General features: G+C 45.2%; 1 protein-coding gene across 1 annotated transcript in view; it reads right to left on the bottom strand.

Moving 5' to 3' along the window:
* The window catches only part of DLD (dihydrolipoamide dehydrogenase), a 31,850-nt gene continuing 12,800 nt past the window's right edge, over positions 1–19,050 (bottom strand). Inside the window, exons 5-14 of the mRNA XM_087873369.1 lie at positions 18,425–18,494; positions 17,232–17,332; positions 15,533–15,676; positions 13,135–13,236; positions 11,015–11,205; positions 9,472–9,642; positions 7,586–7,775; positions 3,555–3,692; positions 2,474–2,563; positions 1–874 (exon numbers count right to left, since the gene is read on the bottom strand). Coding sequence (XP_087729495.1) covers positions 809–874; positions 2,474–2,563; positions 3,555–3,692; positions 7,586–7,775; positions 9,472–9,642; positions 11,015–11,205; positions 13,135–13,236; positions 15,533–15,676; positions 17,232–17,332; positions 18,425–18,494 — 1,263 coding nt within the window. The 3' untranslated portion in view covers positions 1–808. The remainder of the gene's footprint in view (positions 875–2,473; positions 2,564–3,554; positions 3,693–7,585; positions 7,776–9,471; positions 9,643–11,014; positions 11,206–13,134; positions 13,237–15,532; positions 15,677–17,231; positions 17,333–18,424; positions 18,495–19,050) is intronic.

Genomic DNA, 19,050 nt, shown 5'->3' with positions numbered 1-19,050 from the left:
TTTTGTATTACCAAGCCAACGTAATTTTTAAGTTTTTCCCTCTGTATTTTTTTTAACTCTCAAGATACAGTTTTAAAATTCGGAAACCAAGAAGCTTCACAAAAATAATAATTATTATTATTATCAAGCACAGATGTATATTGATTTTGTGAATCTTTCTTTTCTCTTTTGCAAAATGTCACTAAAACAAAGGAGTTCGCCGTTATTAAAAAAAATGCCTGCAAGTGATTACTGATGCAGCAGAGATCCATGGCTATTTTAAAAGTCCCTTTACATTGTGATCGAGGATAAAATGAATCAAGTTTCAAATATTCTTAAACGTTAACTATATGTGTATAAATCGGGCCTAGGTCTATTGCTCGCTTTCACTTCAATTGTTAACTGCATTGTGCAAAGGTGACAACGGCTTATTTTAAATCATCGGGATGCGCCAATGACAAAGCAACAACATGGCATAATATCAGACATTTATATTTGAAAGAAATGGATGAAGATCGCTTTAAGATCGCTCCATCCATTTGCTTGATACTGCTGCTGTTTTTCTTCTGTGAAACTTAAGAAGGAACAATCAATAATACAAATATAGTATTGATCATATAATACACAGCTGTTGGTTAATTAAATCCAAACCTCTATTTGTTTAAATATTTTAGCTTTTCTTCTTTTTTTTTCTTTTTTGGAACTAAAGTTCACTTAATTAAGGCCCGGGAATAATTGCAAAGACTCGGTTTTCCATCAAGCGTTCGGTCAGTTTCACAGGGGAGGAAAAAAAATGTGCTTTTCACAAGACCACGGACGTCCCTTCGCTTTAAAAGTTGATCGCTTTGCCAAAGGAAGCTGCTAGGTTGGCTTCTCTGAAAGCTTCAGATACCGTCTGTTGGAGGGACACAGAAAAAAAAAATGGAGATATGAATGGGGGGGAAGGTAAGAAAGGAAAACGATGCAACGAGGTAGAACCTTCATCAATTATTATGAAGAACTTTCATAGAGAGTCGCTTGTGGTCTAAGAGCCGTGTTGGCTCAGTGGTTAGAATGCAGTATTGCAGGTTAACTCTGCCGACTGCCAACAGTTCGATCCTGACCAGTTTAGGGGTTGAACTCAGCCTTCCATCCTTCCGAGGTCGGTAAAATGAGGAGCCAGATTGTTGGGAGCCATAGGCTGACTCTGTAAACCGCTTAGAGAGGGCTGTGAAGCGGTATATAAGTCTAAGTGCTAGTGGTTAAGGCACAAGGCTAGTGGTGAGTTCTAGTCCTGCCTTAGGCATGAAAACCAATTGGGTGACTTTGGACCAATCACCAAGAGACGGTGAGTTCTAGTCCCGCCTTAGGCATGAAAGCCAACTGGATGGCTTTGGGCCAATCACCAGTAGACGGTGAGTTCTAGTCCCGCCTTAGGCATGAAAGCCAACTGGATGACGTTGGGCCAATCACCAGGAGACGGTGAGTTCTAGTCCCGCCTTAGGCATGAAAGCCAACTGGATGACTTTGGGCCAATCACCAGGAGACGGTGAGTTCTCGTCCCGCCTTAGGCATGAAAGCCAACTGGATGACTTTGGGCCAATCACCCGGGAGACTGTGAGTTCTAGTCCCGCCTTAGGCATGAAACCAACTGGATGACTTTGGGCCAATCACCAGGAGACGGTGAGTTCTAGTCCTGTCTTTGGCATGAAAGCCAACTGGATGACTTTGGGCCAATCACCAGGAGACTGAGTTCTAGTCCCGCCTTAGGCATGAAACCAACTGGATGACTTTGGGCCAATCACCAGGAGACTGTGAGTTCTAGTCCCGCCTTAGGCATGAAAGCCAACTGGATGACTTTGGGCCAATCACCAGGAGACTGTGAGTTCTAGTCCTGTCTTTGGCATGAAAGCCAACTGGATGACTTTGGGCCAATCACCAGGAGACTGTGAGTTCTAGTCCCGCCTTAGGCATGAAAGCCAACTGGATGACTGGGCCAATCACCAGGAGACTGTGAGTTCTAGTCCTGTCTTTGGCATGAAAGCCAACTGGATGACTTTGGGCCAATCACCAGGAGATGGTGAGTTCTAGTCCCACCTTAGGCATGAAAGCCAACTGGATGACTTTGGGCCAATCACCAGGAAACGGTGAGTTCTAGTCCTGCCTTAGGCATGAAAGCCGGCTGGGTGAATCACCAGGAGACGGTGAGTTCTAGTCCTGCCTTAGGCATTAAAGGCAGCTGGATACCTTTGGGCCAATCACCAGGAGACGGTGAGTTCTAGTCCCATTTTAGGCATGAAAGCCAACTGGGTGACTTTGGGCCACTCACTCCCTCTCCCTCTCCCCCAGACTAACCCACTCCACCCCAAGGAGCTGTTGTTGTGGGGCAAACATTAGGCGGGAGATGTACTGGACACGTTGATCGCTTTGAGTTATTTGTAGAAATAACGAAGGCAGGATCAAATAAATGTATCCCCATAATGCCAACATAGGTGACCAAGTCGTGGGAACTTACCGGATGGGCATGGCAAACTCTGGCTACATCCTCACATGATGCACCATATTCCATTGCCAGAGCGGCTTCATTAACCATTTCACCGGCACCCTAGAGAAGGAATAATCACAGTGATGGATGAGAATGGCCCCCAGATTTTCCTGTACAGTCATGTCCCATTCTAGGGGGCAGTACTCCTCTCTGTTTCTTGGCCGAGGGAGCCAGCGTTGTCCGAAGACAATTCCCGTGGTCACGTGGCCAGCATATCTATATGCCAAAGGCGCATGGAACACCGTTCCTTCCCACCGAATTGGTACCTATTTATCTACTCCCATTTGCATGCTTTTGAACTGTTGGGTGTGCAGGAGCTGGAGCAAGGAACGGGAGCTCACCCCATCGCGTTGGTGCTCGGGTCTCAAACCTCAATTTTCAACTTTCCAGCTGACAAGCTCAGTGACTTTAAACGATGAGCCCTCATGCTCCCTTCCCAGTGTAACTCCTAAAAAAAACCCCACAACGGTTGTGTGTATTCATGGCTTTTAAAAATAGCAGTGTCAGCGTCTCAGCGCTGACATAGAAAAGGGAGATAAAGCCTGAACTTTTGCCTGCTAAATGCCTCTGAAGCTCGGTCTCCTTGGAAATGAAAAGGGGGGGAACATTCCTGTGAACTGGCGAGAAAAGAAGTCAGGAGAGTGACTTGGAAGATAGCCAATAAGAAGCAGAGAATTGGGGAGTGGAAAGGGAGGGATTGGGGGGCAAAGGTCAGTCCTGACCGCACGAGCCATGATCCGGTTGCTGTACTCGAATAAAGAGAAAATTTCCTTAAAGATTGGCAGTTTGGAAATTCATTTATTTTGAGATAGCATCGAAGTCTGACAAGCAGCCTGACAAAAATCACATGCACAACAACTACACAACTGCTTATATGCTGGAAAGAACTTTATAACAGTAGCCTTAAATGCAGGCAATTACCTTTCTACAAGACATCAGCCGCTGCTTATATGTCAGTGCCTGTTTCCTATTCTATAACTTTACTGCTAGAAGTAAAGTTACTCAACGCTGCGCAACATTACAATACGGGCGGATCCTTCGGCATACTCACGGCGCCTAGAATATGCGCTCCCAGCATCCGGTCTGTTGTTTTGTGACTTAAGATCTTCACCAGCCCATCTGTGTCAGCGTTGGTCTTGGCTCGGCTGTTAGCCGCAAAAGGGAATTTACCAATCTTGTATTCTGTTCCCTGAAAACAAGCCAACATTATAAATTCACGGAAGTTTTAAGAGATACAGCCACTGACAAGTGGTGGGTTTCAAAAATTTATTACTACCGGTTCTGTGGGTGTGGCTTGGTGGGCATGGCATGGCATGGCTTGGTGGGCGGGGCATGGCTTGGTGGGCGGGGCAGAGGAAGGATACTGTAAAATCTCCATTCCCACCCCACTCCAAGGGAAGGATACTGTAAAATCCCCATTCCCTCCTGAAAAGCTGGGACTCGGGAGGCAGAGAATAGATGGGGGTGGGGCCAGTTTGGAATTTTTACTACCGGTTCTCTGAACTACTCAAAATTTCCGCTACCGGTTCTCCAGAACTGGTCCGAACCTGCTGAAACCCACCTCTGCCACTGACCCAAAATCTGACCTTCCCCTCAAAGAGATTATGAACACTCAACTAAACCTTCAAATGATAATCCAGGCGGTCCTTGACTTACAACACTTCATTTAATAGCTGTTCAAAGTTACAACGGCACTGAAAAAAAGTGACTTACGACCGTTTTTCACACTTAACGACCGTTGGCAGCATCCCCGTGGTCACGTAATCAAAATTCGGACGCTGGGCAACTGACTCGTATTTATGACAGTTGCAGTGTCCTGGGGTTATGTGATCCCTCTTCTGACAAGCAAAGTCAAGGGGGACGGCAGATTCACTTAACAACGGTGTCACTAACTTAATTGCAGTGAGTCCCTTAACAACGGTGAATCAAATGGGACAAAGCTCACTAAACTGTCTCCCTTAGCAACAGAAATGTTGGGCTCAATTATGGTCGCCAAGTCAAGAACTGCCTGTAATAACAACAGCAAAAAATCCTACATGTTAGAAGAGTCATACTAATTTCCCGTCTGCAAAGGTATTTCATTTTTTTTTTTCCACATTTGCATTTTACTTGATTTCATTGGTATCTTCAGATGGCTTTGAAAGGAAGGTGAGCAATCTTTTTGTGGCTGGCCATAGCATTTCCCGACCCCCAACTATTGTGGGTTACAGGGAGCGCAGAGATGACATCAACAGAGGCCACTAGAATATATGATCCTTTCTTATGTTTTGGGACTCCAGTAAACTACCGTATTTTTCGGAGTATACGACGCACCTACCTTTTTTGGTGAGGAAAAACAAGAAAAAGAAATCTGCCTCTGCCTCTGAGCAATTTTGCCTCCTTGCAGCAAACAGCAAACAGCCTGCTTTACTTTCATTTTCGTTTTCAGCATAGCTTGATTAGCACAAGGGGGAAAAAAAAATCTGCTCCCAGCAATTTACCTCCTTGCGGCCAGCAGCAGAGCCCTGCGCAAAACAGCCAAGAGCAAATCAGCTGAGAGTCGGGAGGCCGATCCAATCAAGTTGTGCTAATTAGGCTGTGCTGAAGCTGAAAGGAGCTGTTTTTTCTTGCTGTTTGCTTGCAAGGAGGTAGTTGCTGCGAGGTAGAGGCCAAAGGATGGGGGGACAGTGGGTGGGCGGGGCTACATTCGGTGTATAAGACGTACCTAAATTTTCACCCCCTTTTAGGGGGGGGAAAGGTGCGTCTTATACTCCGAAAAATACGGTACATGTTCTGGCCCAGCTCCCCAACACAACATACCCTCTGAAGTTAAATCAAAGATTCCTTTATTAGAAGCGCCAGCAGCCCCGGCAAAAAGTTCCTCTCTCAACACAGGCTAACAAGTTTGTCCGGCAGAGAGAGGAATAGTTGTCTGCCACATCTATTCATCTCCGCCCCTGCCTTTTATCCCCAGAGCTAGAGTGGGGCTTTGCTAGCTGCGGTGGCTCTTCCGTCCCAAGGACCGGCCCATAGATTTCCACTGCTCTCCTCTCCTCTGCCTTCTGCGCATCCGTGCGTCAGGCACTGGACCCAGCTGTTCCTCCTCTTCCTCATCAGCCACCTCCAGACCTGGGGGCTGTTGACTCTCCACCTGAGGACTGATGGACAGCCCAGGCTCCGCCTCCGTCTCTCTCTCTGCCCGCTCCATTCCCTCTTTCTCCTAGGAGCTCTCAGGTTGCCTTGATGCCGACTCTGACTCCCACGCCGCCTCCTCCTCCTCTGATTCGGCTGCTGGGGGGGGGGGGGCGGCCGACAAGTCACCATATTACATTATTAGTGGTGGCTAAGGCACTATATTGTATTTTAGGATTTAATGTTTAAAAAAGCCAACAACTGAAGCCCCTGATTTGATGCACAGTTTTGGCAGCGCAATCTTCAGTGGCCGTCACCACTATCTTAAAAATCCTTAGATACATATGTGCGCACATAGATAATCCTTTAAATCAAGTAATGCCCAAAATTTATGACTTGGCGAGCCAGCTTGGGTTGGGGGCGCGGAACAGGGGAACTGGGCCGCGCGAGCATGCTCACACACACGCAGCCCTTATGTGAGTCGTGGGCCGGGGATGCACAAGTGCAGGTCACTTGTGGATGTGGTGGACCGGCGCATATATGCATGACTTGCCCATCACGCGTGTGCAGAATTGCCCGCCAGCTTGCCACTCGAGCAAGTTGAGCTGTGGGCGCATGCTTTACTTTTTACTTTTACTTTTATTTGATTATTGATATACCGCCCTACTCCCGAAGGACTCAGGGCGGTGAACAGCCAACAATAAAATACATACATACAAAATTTAAAAAGCAGAAATAAAATCGAATTAAATAGTTTGGCCCAGACAAATTAAAAAACCCCAATCAATTTAAAACAAATTTAAACTTTGAATATTAAAAATACTAAAAAATATTAAAAAATTAAAAATGTTTAAAAAGAGGGAGAAAGTTAGGCCAGGCCCGCCTGGTGGAATAAAAAGGTCTTAAGAGCACGGCGGAAGGTGTGCAGATCCGGGATCCTCCGTATCTCCGGGGGGAGCTCGTTCCAGATAGTAGGTGCCCCCACAGAGAAGGTTCTCCCCCTGGGGGCCGCCAGTCGACATTGCTTGGCCGACGGCACCCGGAGGAGCCCCTCTCTATGGGAGCGTACCGGCCGGTGGGAGGCTATTGGTGGTAGTAGGCGGTCCCGCAAGTACCCAAGTCCTAAGCCATGCACGAGCTCCAGCCAGCCACTTGCGCGGCCCAATTCCAAATAGGCCACAGCCCAGTAGCGGGCCACGGACCAGGGGTTGGGGACCCCTCTTTTAAATGGTTTGGAGCCAATTTAAATCAGAGCCACGATCGGACCGATTACCTTATGCCACCCATTTCTATAAAAGCATAGCTAATTTTACCTCCATTCAAACTTTTTAATTGAGAAGACAAAGCTCCTCTCGGCTGGTGTAATACGGGACAGTTCAGAATGCATGCCAGGTTTTCTCTTAAGCTCGAATTTCTCAGAATCATAGGGATAGAAGGGTCCTTGGAGGTCTTCTAGTCCAACCTCCTGCCATTCATTCATTTATTGGTTCGATTTATATGCCGTCCTTCTCCGGAGACTCAGGGCGGCTTACAATGCGTTAAGCAATAGCCTTCATACTTTTGTATATACCTGCTTAGTAGGGCTTTCGGCCCCCTCCTAAGCGGTGTTATTTTTTTATACAAAGTCAGTTTATTGCCCCCACAAACCGGGTCCTCATTTTACCTACCTCGAAAGGATGGAAGGCTGAGTCAACCTTGAGCCTGGTGAGATTTGAACTTGCAGTAATTGCAGGCAGCTGGCAGCTAAGTGCTATTTAACAGCGCTTTAGTCCGCTGCTCCACCAAGGCTCCTGACAGATATATATAAATAATATATAAATTTAAATATTAAATTAAATTATATCACCCCAGGCAAATGGCCGTCCAACCTTTTCTTGAAAACCTCCTAACATCTCCATTTGTTCTTCTCTTTCTAAACGAACGCCCTGCCCAACCTCCGCCACCAGCAGAATGAAACATGACGAGGCCCACCTCTTCCTTCAGCTGCTCTTCCGATTTGCCAACCCAGGAGACTTCCGGGTGTGTGTAGATGACCGACGGCACACAGTTGTAGTCGATGTGGACCGCGCCGCCGGCCATTCCCTCGACGCATAAAATCCCTTCGTCTTCGGCTTTGTGAGCAAGCATGGGGCCAGCGACGACGTCCCCGATTGCATAAATGCTGTCAAGTTAAAAAAAAAAAAAGAATTAGAGAAAGATAGTTTGGTCTATAGGGCAGTGATGGCTAACCTTCTTGCCATTGCGTGCCAAAAGCGGGTGGAGCACGAGGGGGGGGTTGCCCGTGCATGTGCCCACCCATAATTCTATGCGCCCTGCCCCCGTGTGCATGCACGTGATGGCATGGTGGGCCTGGTAGGCCCGTTTTTTGCTCTCCCCGGGCTCCAGAGCCTTTCTAGGAGTCTGGGGAGGGTGAAAACAGCCTTCCCCACTCTCCGGAGGCCGGAAACAGCCCATTTGCCGACTTCCGGTGGGCCCAGAAGGCCCGAAAATCAGCTGAGTTCGCGTGCCCACCGATATGGCTCCGTGTGTCACCTGTGGCATGCGTGCCATAGGTTCACCATCACGGGTCCAGGGATTAAGGCACCATGCTAGAAAGCAGGAGGTGGTCAGTGGCGGGCTACAACTGGTTCGGCCAGAACCAAAAATGTGAGCGCGCGGCATAGAAAAACCAGGGATTATATAGGAGGTGATAGCGCCAGGGTGGGTGGGCAGAGCCAATCGCTGGTCGAAACTACCGGTTCGTCCGAACTGGTCCAAACCTGCAGCAGCCCACCACTGGAGATGGTGAATTCTAGTTCCACATGGCGATGTGGAATGAAAGGGATGAAAGAGACTGGGTGACTTTCGGCCAATTACAAGGAGACTTTGACATCTAGTCCCACCTTAGCCACAAAAGCTAGCTGGGTGACTTTGGGCCAATCGTAAGGAGACTTTGAGTTCTAGTCCCGCCTTACGAAAGTCGGCTGGGAGATTTTGGGCCAATCACAAGGAGACGGTGAATTCTAGTCCTGCCTTATTAGGCATAAAAGCCAGCTGGGTGATTTTGGGCCAATCGTAAGGAGACTTTGAGTTCTAGTCCCGCCTTAGTGACGAAAGCTGGCTGTGTGACTTTGGGCCAATCACAAGGAAATTTTGACATCCAGTCCCGTCTTATTCATGACAGCTGGTTGGGTGACTTTGGGCCAATCACCAGGCGAATTTGAGATCTAGTCCCGCCTTAGTCATGAAAGCTGGCTGGATGACTTTGGGCCAATCATAAGGAGATTTTGAGTTCTAATCCCGCCTTACGAAAGTCGGCTGGGAGATTTTGGGCCAATCACAAGGAGACGGTGAATTCTAATCCTGCCTTATTAGGCATGAAAGCCAGCTGGGTGACTTTGGGCCAGTCTCTCACCCACCTCACAAGGTTGTTGTTGTTGTGGGGAAAATAGGAGAAGGAAGGTGTTTTGGATATATTCACTGCTTTGAGTTATTTGCAAAAACAGTAAAGGCAGAATCCAAATAAATAAATAAAAATATTACTATGTATGTAAAGAACAGGGTTACCTTTTGGCCTCAAATGGTCTTTGTAGAATGAATTAACAAAAGAGAAAAAAAATAGCCAGTGCTTTTAGATAAAGGTGACTTAAATTTGAACTCTTTTGTCTTCTCATTTAGAATTTAGACCCCAATCATTTTTTTAATCCAAAGGATGGGAAATAAAGACAACTGTTCCTGATTTGAACAACGCTTATCAGACTGAATTAGAACGAAGCTCGGGAAAATAGCGAGTTAAGTCACACTTAATATGACAATCGTTCTTCGTTTCGTTCAGGAGCTTCCGAGATAAACCACAATCCTAACCACTTGCAACTTACTTTGGAACTTTGGTTTGGAACCTGTTGTTGATGGGGATTCTTCCACGGTTATCTAGTTCGATTCCCACATGTTCCAGGCCAAGATTGTTGGTGAAGGGACGCCGACCGATACAGACCAGAAGGACATCACAAGTGATCACTTCTGTTTTGCCACCGGCTGCGGCTTCAATTCTAAGGAAAAAAGGGTAAAATTCAATACAGGTATGAACACAATTGAGCCCAAAATTTCTTTTTGCCAAGTGAGATGTTTGTTAAGTCAGTTTTGCCCCACCTTTCTGGGCACAGTTGTAAAAGTTTTTAAGAAGAGATTTGTCTGAAATTGTATAGGGTTTCCTGCCTAAGCAGGGGGTCGGACTAGTTCCAACTCTGCCATTCCATTCCATGTTGTTCTGTTCTGTTCCATTCTCTATTCTAAATTGTTCTGTTCTGTTCTCTGTTCTATTCTATTCTAGATTCCTGATTCCTGATTCCTGATTCTATTCTATTCTATTCTATTCTATTCTATTCTATTCTATTCTATTCTATTCTATTCTATTCTATTCTATTCTATTCTATTCTATTCCTGATTCTGTTCCGTTCCATTCCATGTTGTTTTGTTTTGTTCTGTTCTGTTCCGTTCTCTATTCTGTTCTGTTCTATTCCCATTCCTGATTCCGTTCTGTTCTTTTCTGTTCTATTCCTGATTCTGTTTCATTTCGTTCTATTCCATTCCATGTTGTTCTGCTCTGTTCTGTTCTCTGTTCTATTCTATGCCTATTCCTGATTCCATTCTATTCTTTTCTATTCCTTTTTCTTTTCTGTTCTGTTCTATTCCTATTCCATTCCATGTTCTGTTCTGTTCTCTGTTCTGTTCTATTCCTATTCCTGATTCCGTTCTGTTCTGTTCTATTCGTGATTCTGTTTCATTCCGTTCCATTCCATTCCATGTTGTTCTGTTCTGTGTTCTATTCTATGCCTATTCCTGATTCCATTCTATTCTTTTCTGCTCTACTCTATTCCTAATTCCTGATTCTGTTCTCTGTTCTATTCTATTCCTATCTCTATTCCTATTGGAATAGAGGCACCAAGTCATGCCACGCCCACCAAGCCACACCCACAGAACCGGTAGTAAAAAATTTTGGAACCCACCACTGTATATCATATCGAACAAATTTATAATTTCCCAACTCTCTGAAAGCATGCCATGTTTTCCAGTCTTAATACTAGAGGGATGAAGATGTTACGGGAGAAAACGCCTTAAAAGCTATCCAGGACCCTGGATAGCTCTGCAGACTTAAAGCACTGTAATTTAACACCAGCTGTCTGCAATTAAAGTAAGTTCAAATCTTGCCCGGCTCAAGGTTGACTCAGCCTTCCATCCTTCCTAAGGTAGGTAAAATGAGGACCCAGTTTATGGGGACAATAAGCTGACTTTGTATAAAATATACAAAAGTATGAAGGCTATTGCTTAACGCATTGTAAGCCGCCCTGAGTCTCCGGAGAAGGGCGGCATATAAATCAAATTAAAAAAAAAAAATCAGTTATTTGCCTATTGAATACTTACGCAACATCAATCTTTCCATCTGGTTTCTTGGTGGCGCCGGTTACTTTCGTGTTGAGTTTAAATTTAAGTCCTTGTTTCTGGAGAATGCGTTGGAAGTTCTTGGATATCTCCATATCGATGCCCAATCCACCGACGTGGCCCAAGAATTCCACCGCTGTCACGTCGGCACCCAGACGCTGCCAAACTGAACCCTGGGATCAAACAGGTTTTCAAAACAGCTTTACAAAAACAAGTGAACAAACTTCACGCCGAGCAAGCTAATATCCGTCATGAAATAAAGCATTCTTCCAACGTGAAATTCACACCCTTTTTACGTCGTGGGACAACAATCCACATGATGGAAGGGGACTAATTCATTAATTTTCTTTTCTTTTTTTTTTTCCACCACCACCTAATGATAAAAATAATTTCCAAACTTTTATGCCAGACAAGTCAGCTGCCGACCAAGAGGACTTCTTGTAGAGCGTGCAAAGCGAAACATGCACGCAAAGTGCGTTTACAAAGCATAAAGCATAGCACCAGCTTGGGTCTAGTGATTAAGGTTCTCGACTGGAAACTGGGCGACGGTGAGTTCCAGTCCTGCCTTAGGCATGGAAGACAGCTGGGTGACTCTGGGCCAATCACCAGGAGATGGTGAGTTCTAGTCTTGCCTTAGGCATGGAAGAAAGCTGGGTGACTTGGGTAAATCACCAGGAGACGGTGAGTTCTAGTCCCACCTTAGGCATAGTTGGCTGACTTTGGGCCAATCACCAGGAGACGGTGAGTTCTAGTCCCACCTTAGGCATAAAAGCTAGTTGGCTGACTTTGGGCCAATCACCAGGAGATGGTGAGTTCTAGTCCCACCTTAGGCATGGAAGACAGCTGGGTGACTTTGGGTAAATCACTAGGAGATGGTGAATTCTAGTCCTTTCTTATGCATGAAAGAGGACTGGTTGACTTTGGGCCAATCACCAGGAGGCAGTGAGTTCTAGCCCTGTCTTACGCATTAAAGTCAGCTGGTTCAGTTTCAGCCAATCACCAGGAGATGGTGAGTTCTAGCCCTGTTTTACGCATGAAAGCCAGTTGGCTGACTCTGAGCCAATCAACAGGAGATAGTGAGTTCTAATCCCGCCTTAAGCATGAAAGAGGGCTGGTTGATTCTGGACCAATCACCAGGAGATGGTGAGTTCTAGTCCCACCTTAGGCATGAAAGCCAGTTGGCTGACTCTAAGCCAATCACCAGGAGATGGTGAGTTCTAGTCCCGCTTTAGGCATAAAAGAGGACTGGTTGATTCTGGGCCAATCACCAGGAGATAGTGAGTTCTAGTCCCACGTTACGAATGAAAGCCAGTTGGGTTACTTTGGGCCAATCACCAGGAGATGGTGAGTTCTAGTCCCGCCTTAGGCATGAAAGACGGCTGGGTGACTTTGGGCCTGTCACTCTCTCTCAGCCCAACCATCTCACAGGGTGGTTGTTGTGTGGAAAATACGAGGAGGAAGATGCGTTGGATATGTTTGCCTTTTTTGTGTGGTTTATAAAAATAATAAAAGTGAGCTATAAATAAATAAGCTCCACAGGTCTCTAGAATTTAATTTAATTTATTCTTAGTTATTTTAACTTTTATAATGCATGTTATTTTAATTCTCGGCTGTTCACCGCCCTGAGTCCCTTCGGGGAGAAGGGTGGGATATAAATTTAATAAATAAATAAATAAAATAGAAGCATGAGTTCAAACATTATGCACTCTTTACCATCAACTTCACACCAAACACAACCTACATTACTATACTATTACTGCAGTGATTCAAGGCTAATTCCCTGTTTGATTCCTCCCCCCTCCCTTCCTGGCTGAGCATTTCCCAACATGGAGGAAGGAGATCTTCTTGAGTTGTTCACGACTTCAATTTGGGGCAAATTCAATTTTGGTAAGGCAAGTGATATTATCTTGCTATTGGGTCATAGAGATCTTTGTAGATAATAAACTTGGAATTTATTCCCAAAGTCCGCTGGTAAACCGTACTGCAATTTTAAAATCAGCGTTATCCTATAATAGTGGACACGTCCCATCCAACTATCTAGCCATTGCATTTCATTAGAGACACTGAAAATCACATTTTTCCCCCCCAAGCCCGTTTCTCACCAGTTCTACACCAATCACTCCTGCACCAATGACCACCATTTTTTCAGGGACTTGTTTCAAAGACAGCGCGCCAGTGGACGATACGACGGTGTCTTCATCAATCTAAATAAATTGAGAGAGAGAGAGAGAGAGAGAGAGAGAGGAAAAAAAATCTTCTTTACATGGACACAGCTTTCTCCAAGAAATTTAAATCTAAATTTACAGGGGCATCCAAACTTGGCAACTTTAAGACAGGTGGACTTCAACTCCCAGAATTCCCCAGCCATGTAGACTCTAAGTCTACATGGAGAGAAGTAAACAGTGGAGTGCTACAAATTTCCGTCTTAGGCCCAGTACTCTTCAATATCTTCATAAACGGCTTAGATGAGGGAATAGAAGGGGAACTCACCAAATTTGCAGATGATACTAAGATGGCAGGAATAGCTAACACCCTAGAAGATAGGCTCAAGATCCAGATGGATCTTGACAGATGTGAACACTGGGCCCTATTTATTTATTTATTTATTTATTTTATTTCTATACCGCCTTTCTCCCGTAGGACTCAAGGCGGTGTACAGTCAAGAAAAATATAGACACACAAACATCATAAAATTGCTAATTAAAATTATTACTTAGTTTGGCCAATTAAATAAAACCCAGAATTAGATAACATTTTTAAAAAAATCATTCACATGTTCGTATGTTTAGCCCCGCCTGTTGGAACATCAGGGTCTTGAGGGCACGGCGGAAAGCACGGAGATCAGGGATATTCCGTATCTCCGGGGGCAGCAGTTCATTCCAAAGGGTTGGAGCCCTCACAGAGAAGGCCCTCCCCCTGGGAGTCGCCAGTCGACATAATATTTAACAAAATGAAATTCAATGTAGAGAAAAGTAAAGTCTTACACTTAGGTAAGAAAAACCAAAAGCACACATATAAACTGGGGGAAACCAGGCTTAATAGCAGTGACTGTGAGAGGGATCTTGGAGTCTTAGTGGACAATCAGCTAAATATGAGACAGCCAATGCAATCCTAAATTGCATTTTTTTTATTAATTTGATTTATATGCCGCCCTTCTCCGGAGACTCAGGGCGGCTTACAATGCGTTAAGCAATAGCCTTCATCCTTTTGTATATTTATACAAAGTCAGCTTATTGCCCCCACAAACTGGGTCCTCATTTCACCTACCTTAGAAAGGATGGAAGGCCGAGTCAACCTTGAGCCTGGTGAGATTCGAACTTACAGTAATTGCAGACAGCTGGTGTTAATCACAATGCTTTTAGTCTGCTGAGCCACCAGGCCCATCCCTCGCATTAACGGAGGGATACAATCAAGCTCGAGTGAGGTACTAATACCACTCTATAAAGCCTTAGTAAGACCACACCTAGAGTACTGCATCCGGTTTTGATCACCACACTATAAAAAAGATGTGGAGACTCTAGAAAGAGTGCAGAGAAGAGCAACAAAGATGATTAGGGGACTGGAGGCTAAAACATATGAAGAACGGTTACAGGAACTGGGCATGGCTAATCGAGTGAAGAGAAGGACCAGGGGAGACATGATAGCAGGCTTCCAATATTTGGGGGGCTGCCACAGAGAAGAGGGGGTCTCAAGCTGTTTTCCAAAGCACCTGAAGGCAGGACAAGAAGCAATGGATGGAAATTAAATTAAATGAGAGCAGTCTTCCAATCTCTGTCACAGAGAGGAGGAGGTAAAGCTATTTTTCAAAGCCCCCGAAGGCCAGATAAGGAAATAATGGATGGAAACTGACCAAGGAGAGATTCAACCTAGAAATGAGGAGGAACTTTCTGACAGTGAGAACAATCAACCCATGGAACAGAAGTTGCCTTCAGAAGTTGTGGGAGCTTCATCACTGGAGGCTTTCAAGAAGAGATTGGACTGCCATTTGTCAGAAATGTCTCAAGTCTCCTGCTTGAGTGGGGGTTAGACTAGATGACCTATAAGGCCCCTTCCAACTCTGTTAATCTGTGTTAATCTGTGTTAGGGCTTAAAGTTGCCAAGTTTGGACAATTCCTCCACATAGTAATACCGTATTTCCCTGAAAATAAGATCGGGCTTATTAATTTTTGCTCCAAAAGACACATTAGGGCTCATTTTCTGGTTATTTTTATTTTATTTATTTTATTTTTGGATTTATATACTGCCCTACTCCCAAAGGACTCAGGGCTAGATCTTTTGGGGAAAATATGGTACTAAATACATCCGTCTGGCTGACGATCTTAACTGGGGCTTATTTTTGGGGTAGGGCTTATATTACGAGCATCCTGAAAAATCATGCAAGGGCTTATTTTCCGGTTAGGGCTTATTTCCAGGGAAACAGGGTAATTTAAGAAAATATTTTCTCACCAATAATATTCCGAGTGAATATGACGTTAGCTAAATTTCGAAGTCAAGCCGTACCGTAATTCCTTGGAAAGGTGTTACTTCGGAACCTGTCGCTATAAGGATGTTCTTGGTATTGATAACCTGAGTACTGCCATCGGCTTTCGTTGCGGTGACCTGGTTTTTGCCAGTTATTTTTCCAAAGCCAGGCACATGCGTTACCTTAAAGGAGGAAAGGAAAATCCTTTTTTTTAAAGAAGCAAAGAAACAATTAGCTATTGTCAACACCTTACTGTTTAAATAATAATGGCCAATAGCAAAAGGCACCTTCGCTTGGAATAGTTTAGGTTCGTGATGGCAAACCTATGGCACACGTGCCACAAGTGGCATGCGTAGCCATATCAGTGGGCATGTGAGCTGAGCTCCGGCACGCCAGCTGATTTTCGGGTCTTCTGGGCCTACCAAAAGTAGGGAAACAGGCTGTTTCCTGCTTCCGAAGGGCCTGGGTGGGGTGGGGAAGGCCCGTCGTTTTTTCTCACCTGGTTCCAGGGCCTCTCTAGGTGTCTGGGGAGGGCAAAAACAGCCTCCCCTCACCCACCCGGAGGTCCTCCGGAAGCCGAAAATGGCCCATTTAACAACTTCCGGTGGGACCGGAAGGCCCGTTTTTTGCTGTCCCCAGCTTCCAGGGCCTCTCTAGGAGTCTGGGGAGGGCGAAGACGGCCTTCCCCCCCCCGGAGGCCTTAAACGCCCCATTTGACAACTTCTGGTCCCACCAGAAGTTGTCAAAATGGGACGTTTTTGGCCTCCGGAGGACCTCTGGGGGGGGGTAGGGAAGGCAGTTTTCGCCCTCCCCAGATTCCTAGAGAAGCCCTGGAGCCAGGTGAGAAAGAAAAACAGACCTACCGGGCCATCATGTGCCAGGAGCAGGGAAGGGGGGGTCGCGCGCACATGCACGGGGGCGGGGTGCATAGAATTATGAGTGTGGGCACACATGCACATGACCCTCCCACAACCCGCCCTCCTGGTGCGCGATGGCAAAACGGTTAGCCATCACTGGTTTAGGTCCTGTGACAAAACCGTTAATATTATTAAACAACATCTGCTTACCCAGGGAAGGACTCAATAGGTGGATAAAAAGGCCAAATCCAGTCTCAACATCTGGCTGACTGGGCAACCAACCATAATAGTAATAGTAATAGTAATAACAACAACAATAATCTGACAGCAACCCGTATCAACCATTAGCACCAGTCAATGGTATTTGTGACACATTTTTAAATGATCAGTTGACTGAGCTTCATGTTTAATGAATAAAGTATATAATAATAATAAAATCTGAAATATGTTACGGCAGAATGGCACTTCGGAGTCTCAAGGCTTTAAGAAAAGAATACCTATCCAGCTGTTTTTAGAAGTCAGATTAACTAAACCCCAACATGGCTACCTGAGCTAGCCATGTCTTCCGTACTGATTCTTGAAAATCAGAAAACAAATAAGGCTACAGGTAGTCCTCAACTTATGACCACAACTGAGCCCCAAATTCCTGTTGCTTAAGCAAGTTTTGCCCCACGGTTGTTAAGTGAATCACTGCAGTGATTAAATTAGTCACACGCCTATTAAGTGAATCTGGCTTTCTAAGATGTTCTGTTAATAAAGAATTTGGAAGTCCCTTTTTCCTTTATTATTTATCCTCCCCCAGCAGACTAAAGAGGTATAAAATACCTAATAGCTAGGGATAATGCAAATAAAAGCCGGTGTGTTTTTGTCAAAAGGGTACCTTATTTTGTTTAAACAAGTGAGCGATTCCTCCTGTTAAAGCCTTCACTGCACCACTCTTCTGTTCCATCATCTTCTCTAAATTCAACCGGAGACCTGTAACTGTTTAAACACAAATTATGAATGGGAAGTTGGTTAGTCTTGGGCATCCCACGTTCTGAAAAGGAGTTCACCGAACAATTAAACATTTCAATCCAAACTTGGGAGGGAGGGTCAAGGAGGAAAAGACGGAAGGAAGGAAGGAAGGAAGGAAGGAAGGAAGGAAGGAAGGAAGGAAGGAAGGAAGGGAAAGGGAAGGAAGGAAGGAAGGAACGGAGCGAGGGAGAGAGGAAGGATAAGCAAGAAAAGGAAGGAAAGAAAGAAGGAAGGAAGAAAGGAGACACAAGGCAGAAAAGACAAGGAAAGAGGGAGGGAAGGAAGGAAAGACAGGAAGAAAAGGAAAGAAGGAAGGAAAGATAGGAAGGAAGGAAGACGGGGGAGGACAAGGAAGAAAAAGAAGGAAGGAAGGGGAAGGAGAGACAAGGCAGAAAAGACAAGGAAGGAGGGAGGGAAGGATAGACAAGGAAGAAAAGGAAGGAAGGAGGGAGGGAGGGAAGGATAGACAAGGAAGAAAAGGAAGGAAGGAAGGGAGGGAGGGAGGGAGGAAAGAAAGAAAAAAAGAAAGAAAGACAGGAAGGAAGGAAGGAAGGAAGGAAGGAAGGAAGGAAGGAAGGAAGGAAGGAAGGAAGGAAGGAAGGAACAGAGGGAGGGAGGAAGGATAAGGAAGAAAAGGAAAGAAGGAAAGAAAAAAGGAAGGAAGAAAGGAGACACAAGGCAGAAAAGACAAGGAAAGAGGGAAGGAAGGAAGGAAAGACAGGAAGAAAAGGAAAGAAGGAAGGAAAGACAGGAAGGAAGGAAGACGGGGAGGACAAGGAAGAAAAGGAAGGAAGGAAGGGGAAGAAGAGACAAGGCAGAAAAGACAAGGAAGGAGGGAGGGAAGGATAGACAAGGAAGGCAGGCAGGCAGGCAGGCAGGAAGGAAGCGAAATCACCCCCAATCTTGCTCAGACGGACTCCTTCTCACAAAGGCAAGCGCATTGTGTGCTTTTGTTGCCTTGGGTTATTGGTAAAAATAATAAACGTGGGATACAAACAAACAAACAAATGGAATATACTCAGCAGAATCGGAGTCATAGGAGTTGTCTGGCGTACTCACTTTCAATCCCTCTGCTAGCAAAGTCTTTGCCATGAGCCAAATGGTACAGGTGTGAATTGTTTAACAAGGCCTGTAACATAAAAGCAGTTTTCGATTAAAATACACAATCTACTCCGTAAATGCCACATTTAAAAAATGGTGCATTTAAAATAACTACCTTTATCCAGTCAGGGAAAGTACTTAAAACCCTGATTATATGTTCACAGCTTCAAGGCAGCACTTTTATATTTAATATTTGAGGTGTTTTGTCTTATCTTAAGTAGTCACTCAGTCCACTTAACACTAGTCTTCTACACACACACACACACACACAATGTATTTGGGACTGTAACACCAAGACGGCTGGCTAACACAACCACAGTGCAGCTTGATAATGCAGATAGATAGAATAAATCTGAAAAGAAACTGAAAGTATCTACGATTAGAATACAGGAGTTGCTCAGATACTAAAGGAGGAGAATATTTCACAGCAAAGAAGTTAGAAAAGAGAGAGGAGGAGAGGGTAGGAAGAGGAGAGGGAGGGAGAGGAATGGAAGAAAGGAGAAGAGGAAGGGAAGGGGACAGGAGTAGGAGTGAAGGTGAGAAGGGGGAAAAGAAGAGAGGAGTGGGGGAAAGGAAAAGGAAGT

Source organism: Pantherophis guttatus, chromosome 7 (assembly GCF_059756535.1).
Source record: "Pantherophis guttatus breed Tessera chromosome 7, ASM5975653v1, whole genome shotgun sequence".
NCBI classification, from domain to species: domain Eukaryota; kingdom Metazoa; phylum Chordata; class Lepidosauria; order Squamata; family Colubridae; genus Pantherophis; species Pantherophis guttatus.
This window is presented reverse-complemented; position numbering and strand designations above follow the sequence as displayed.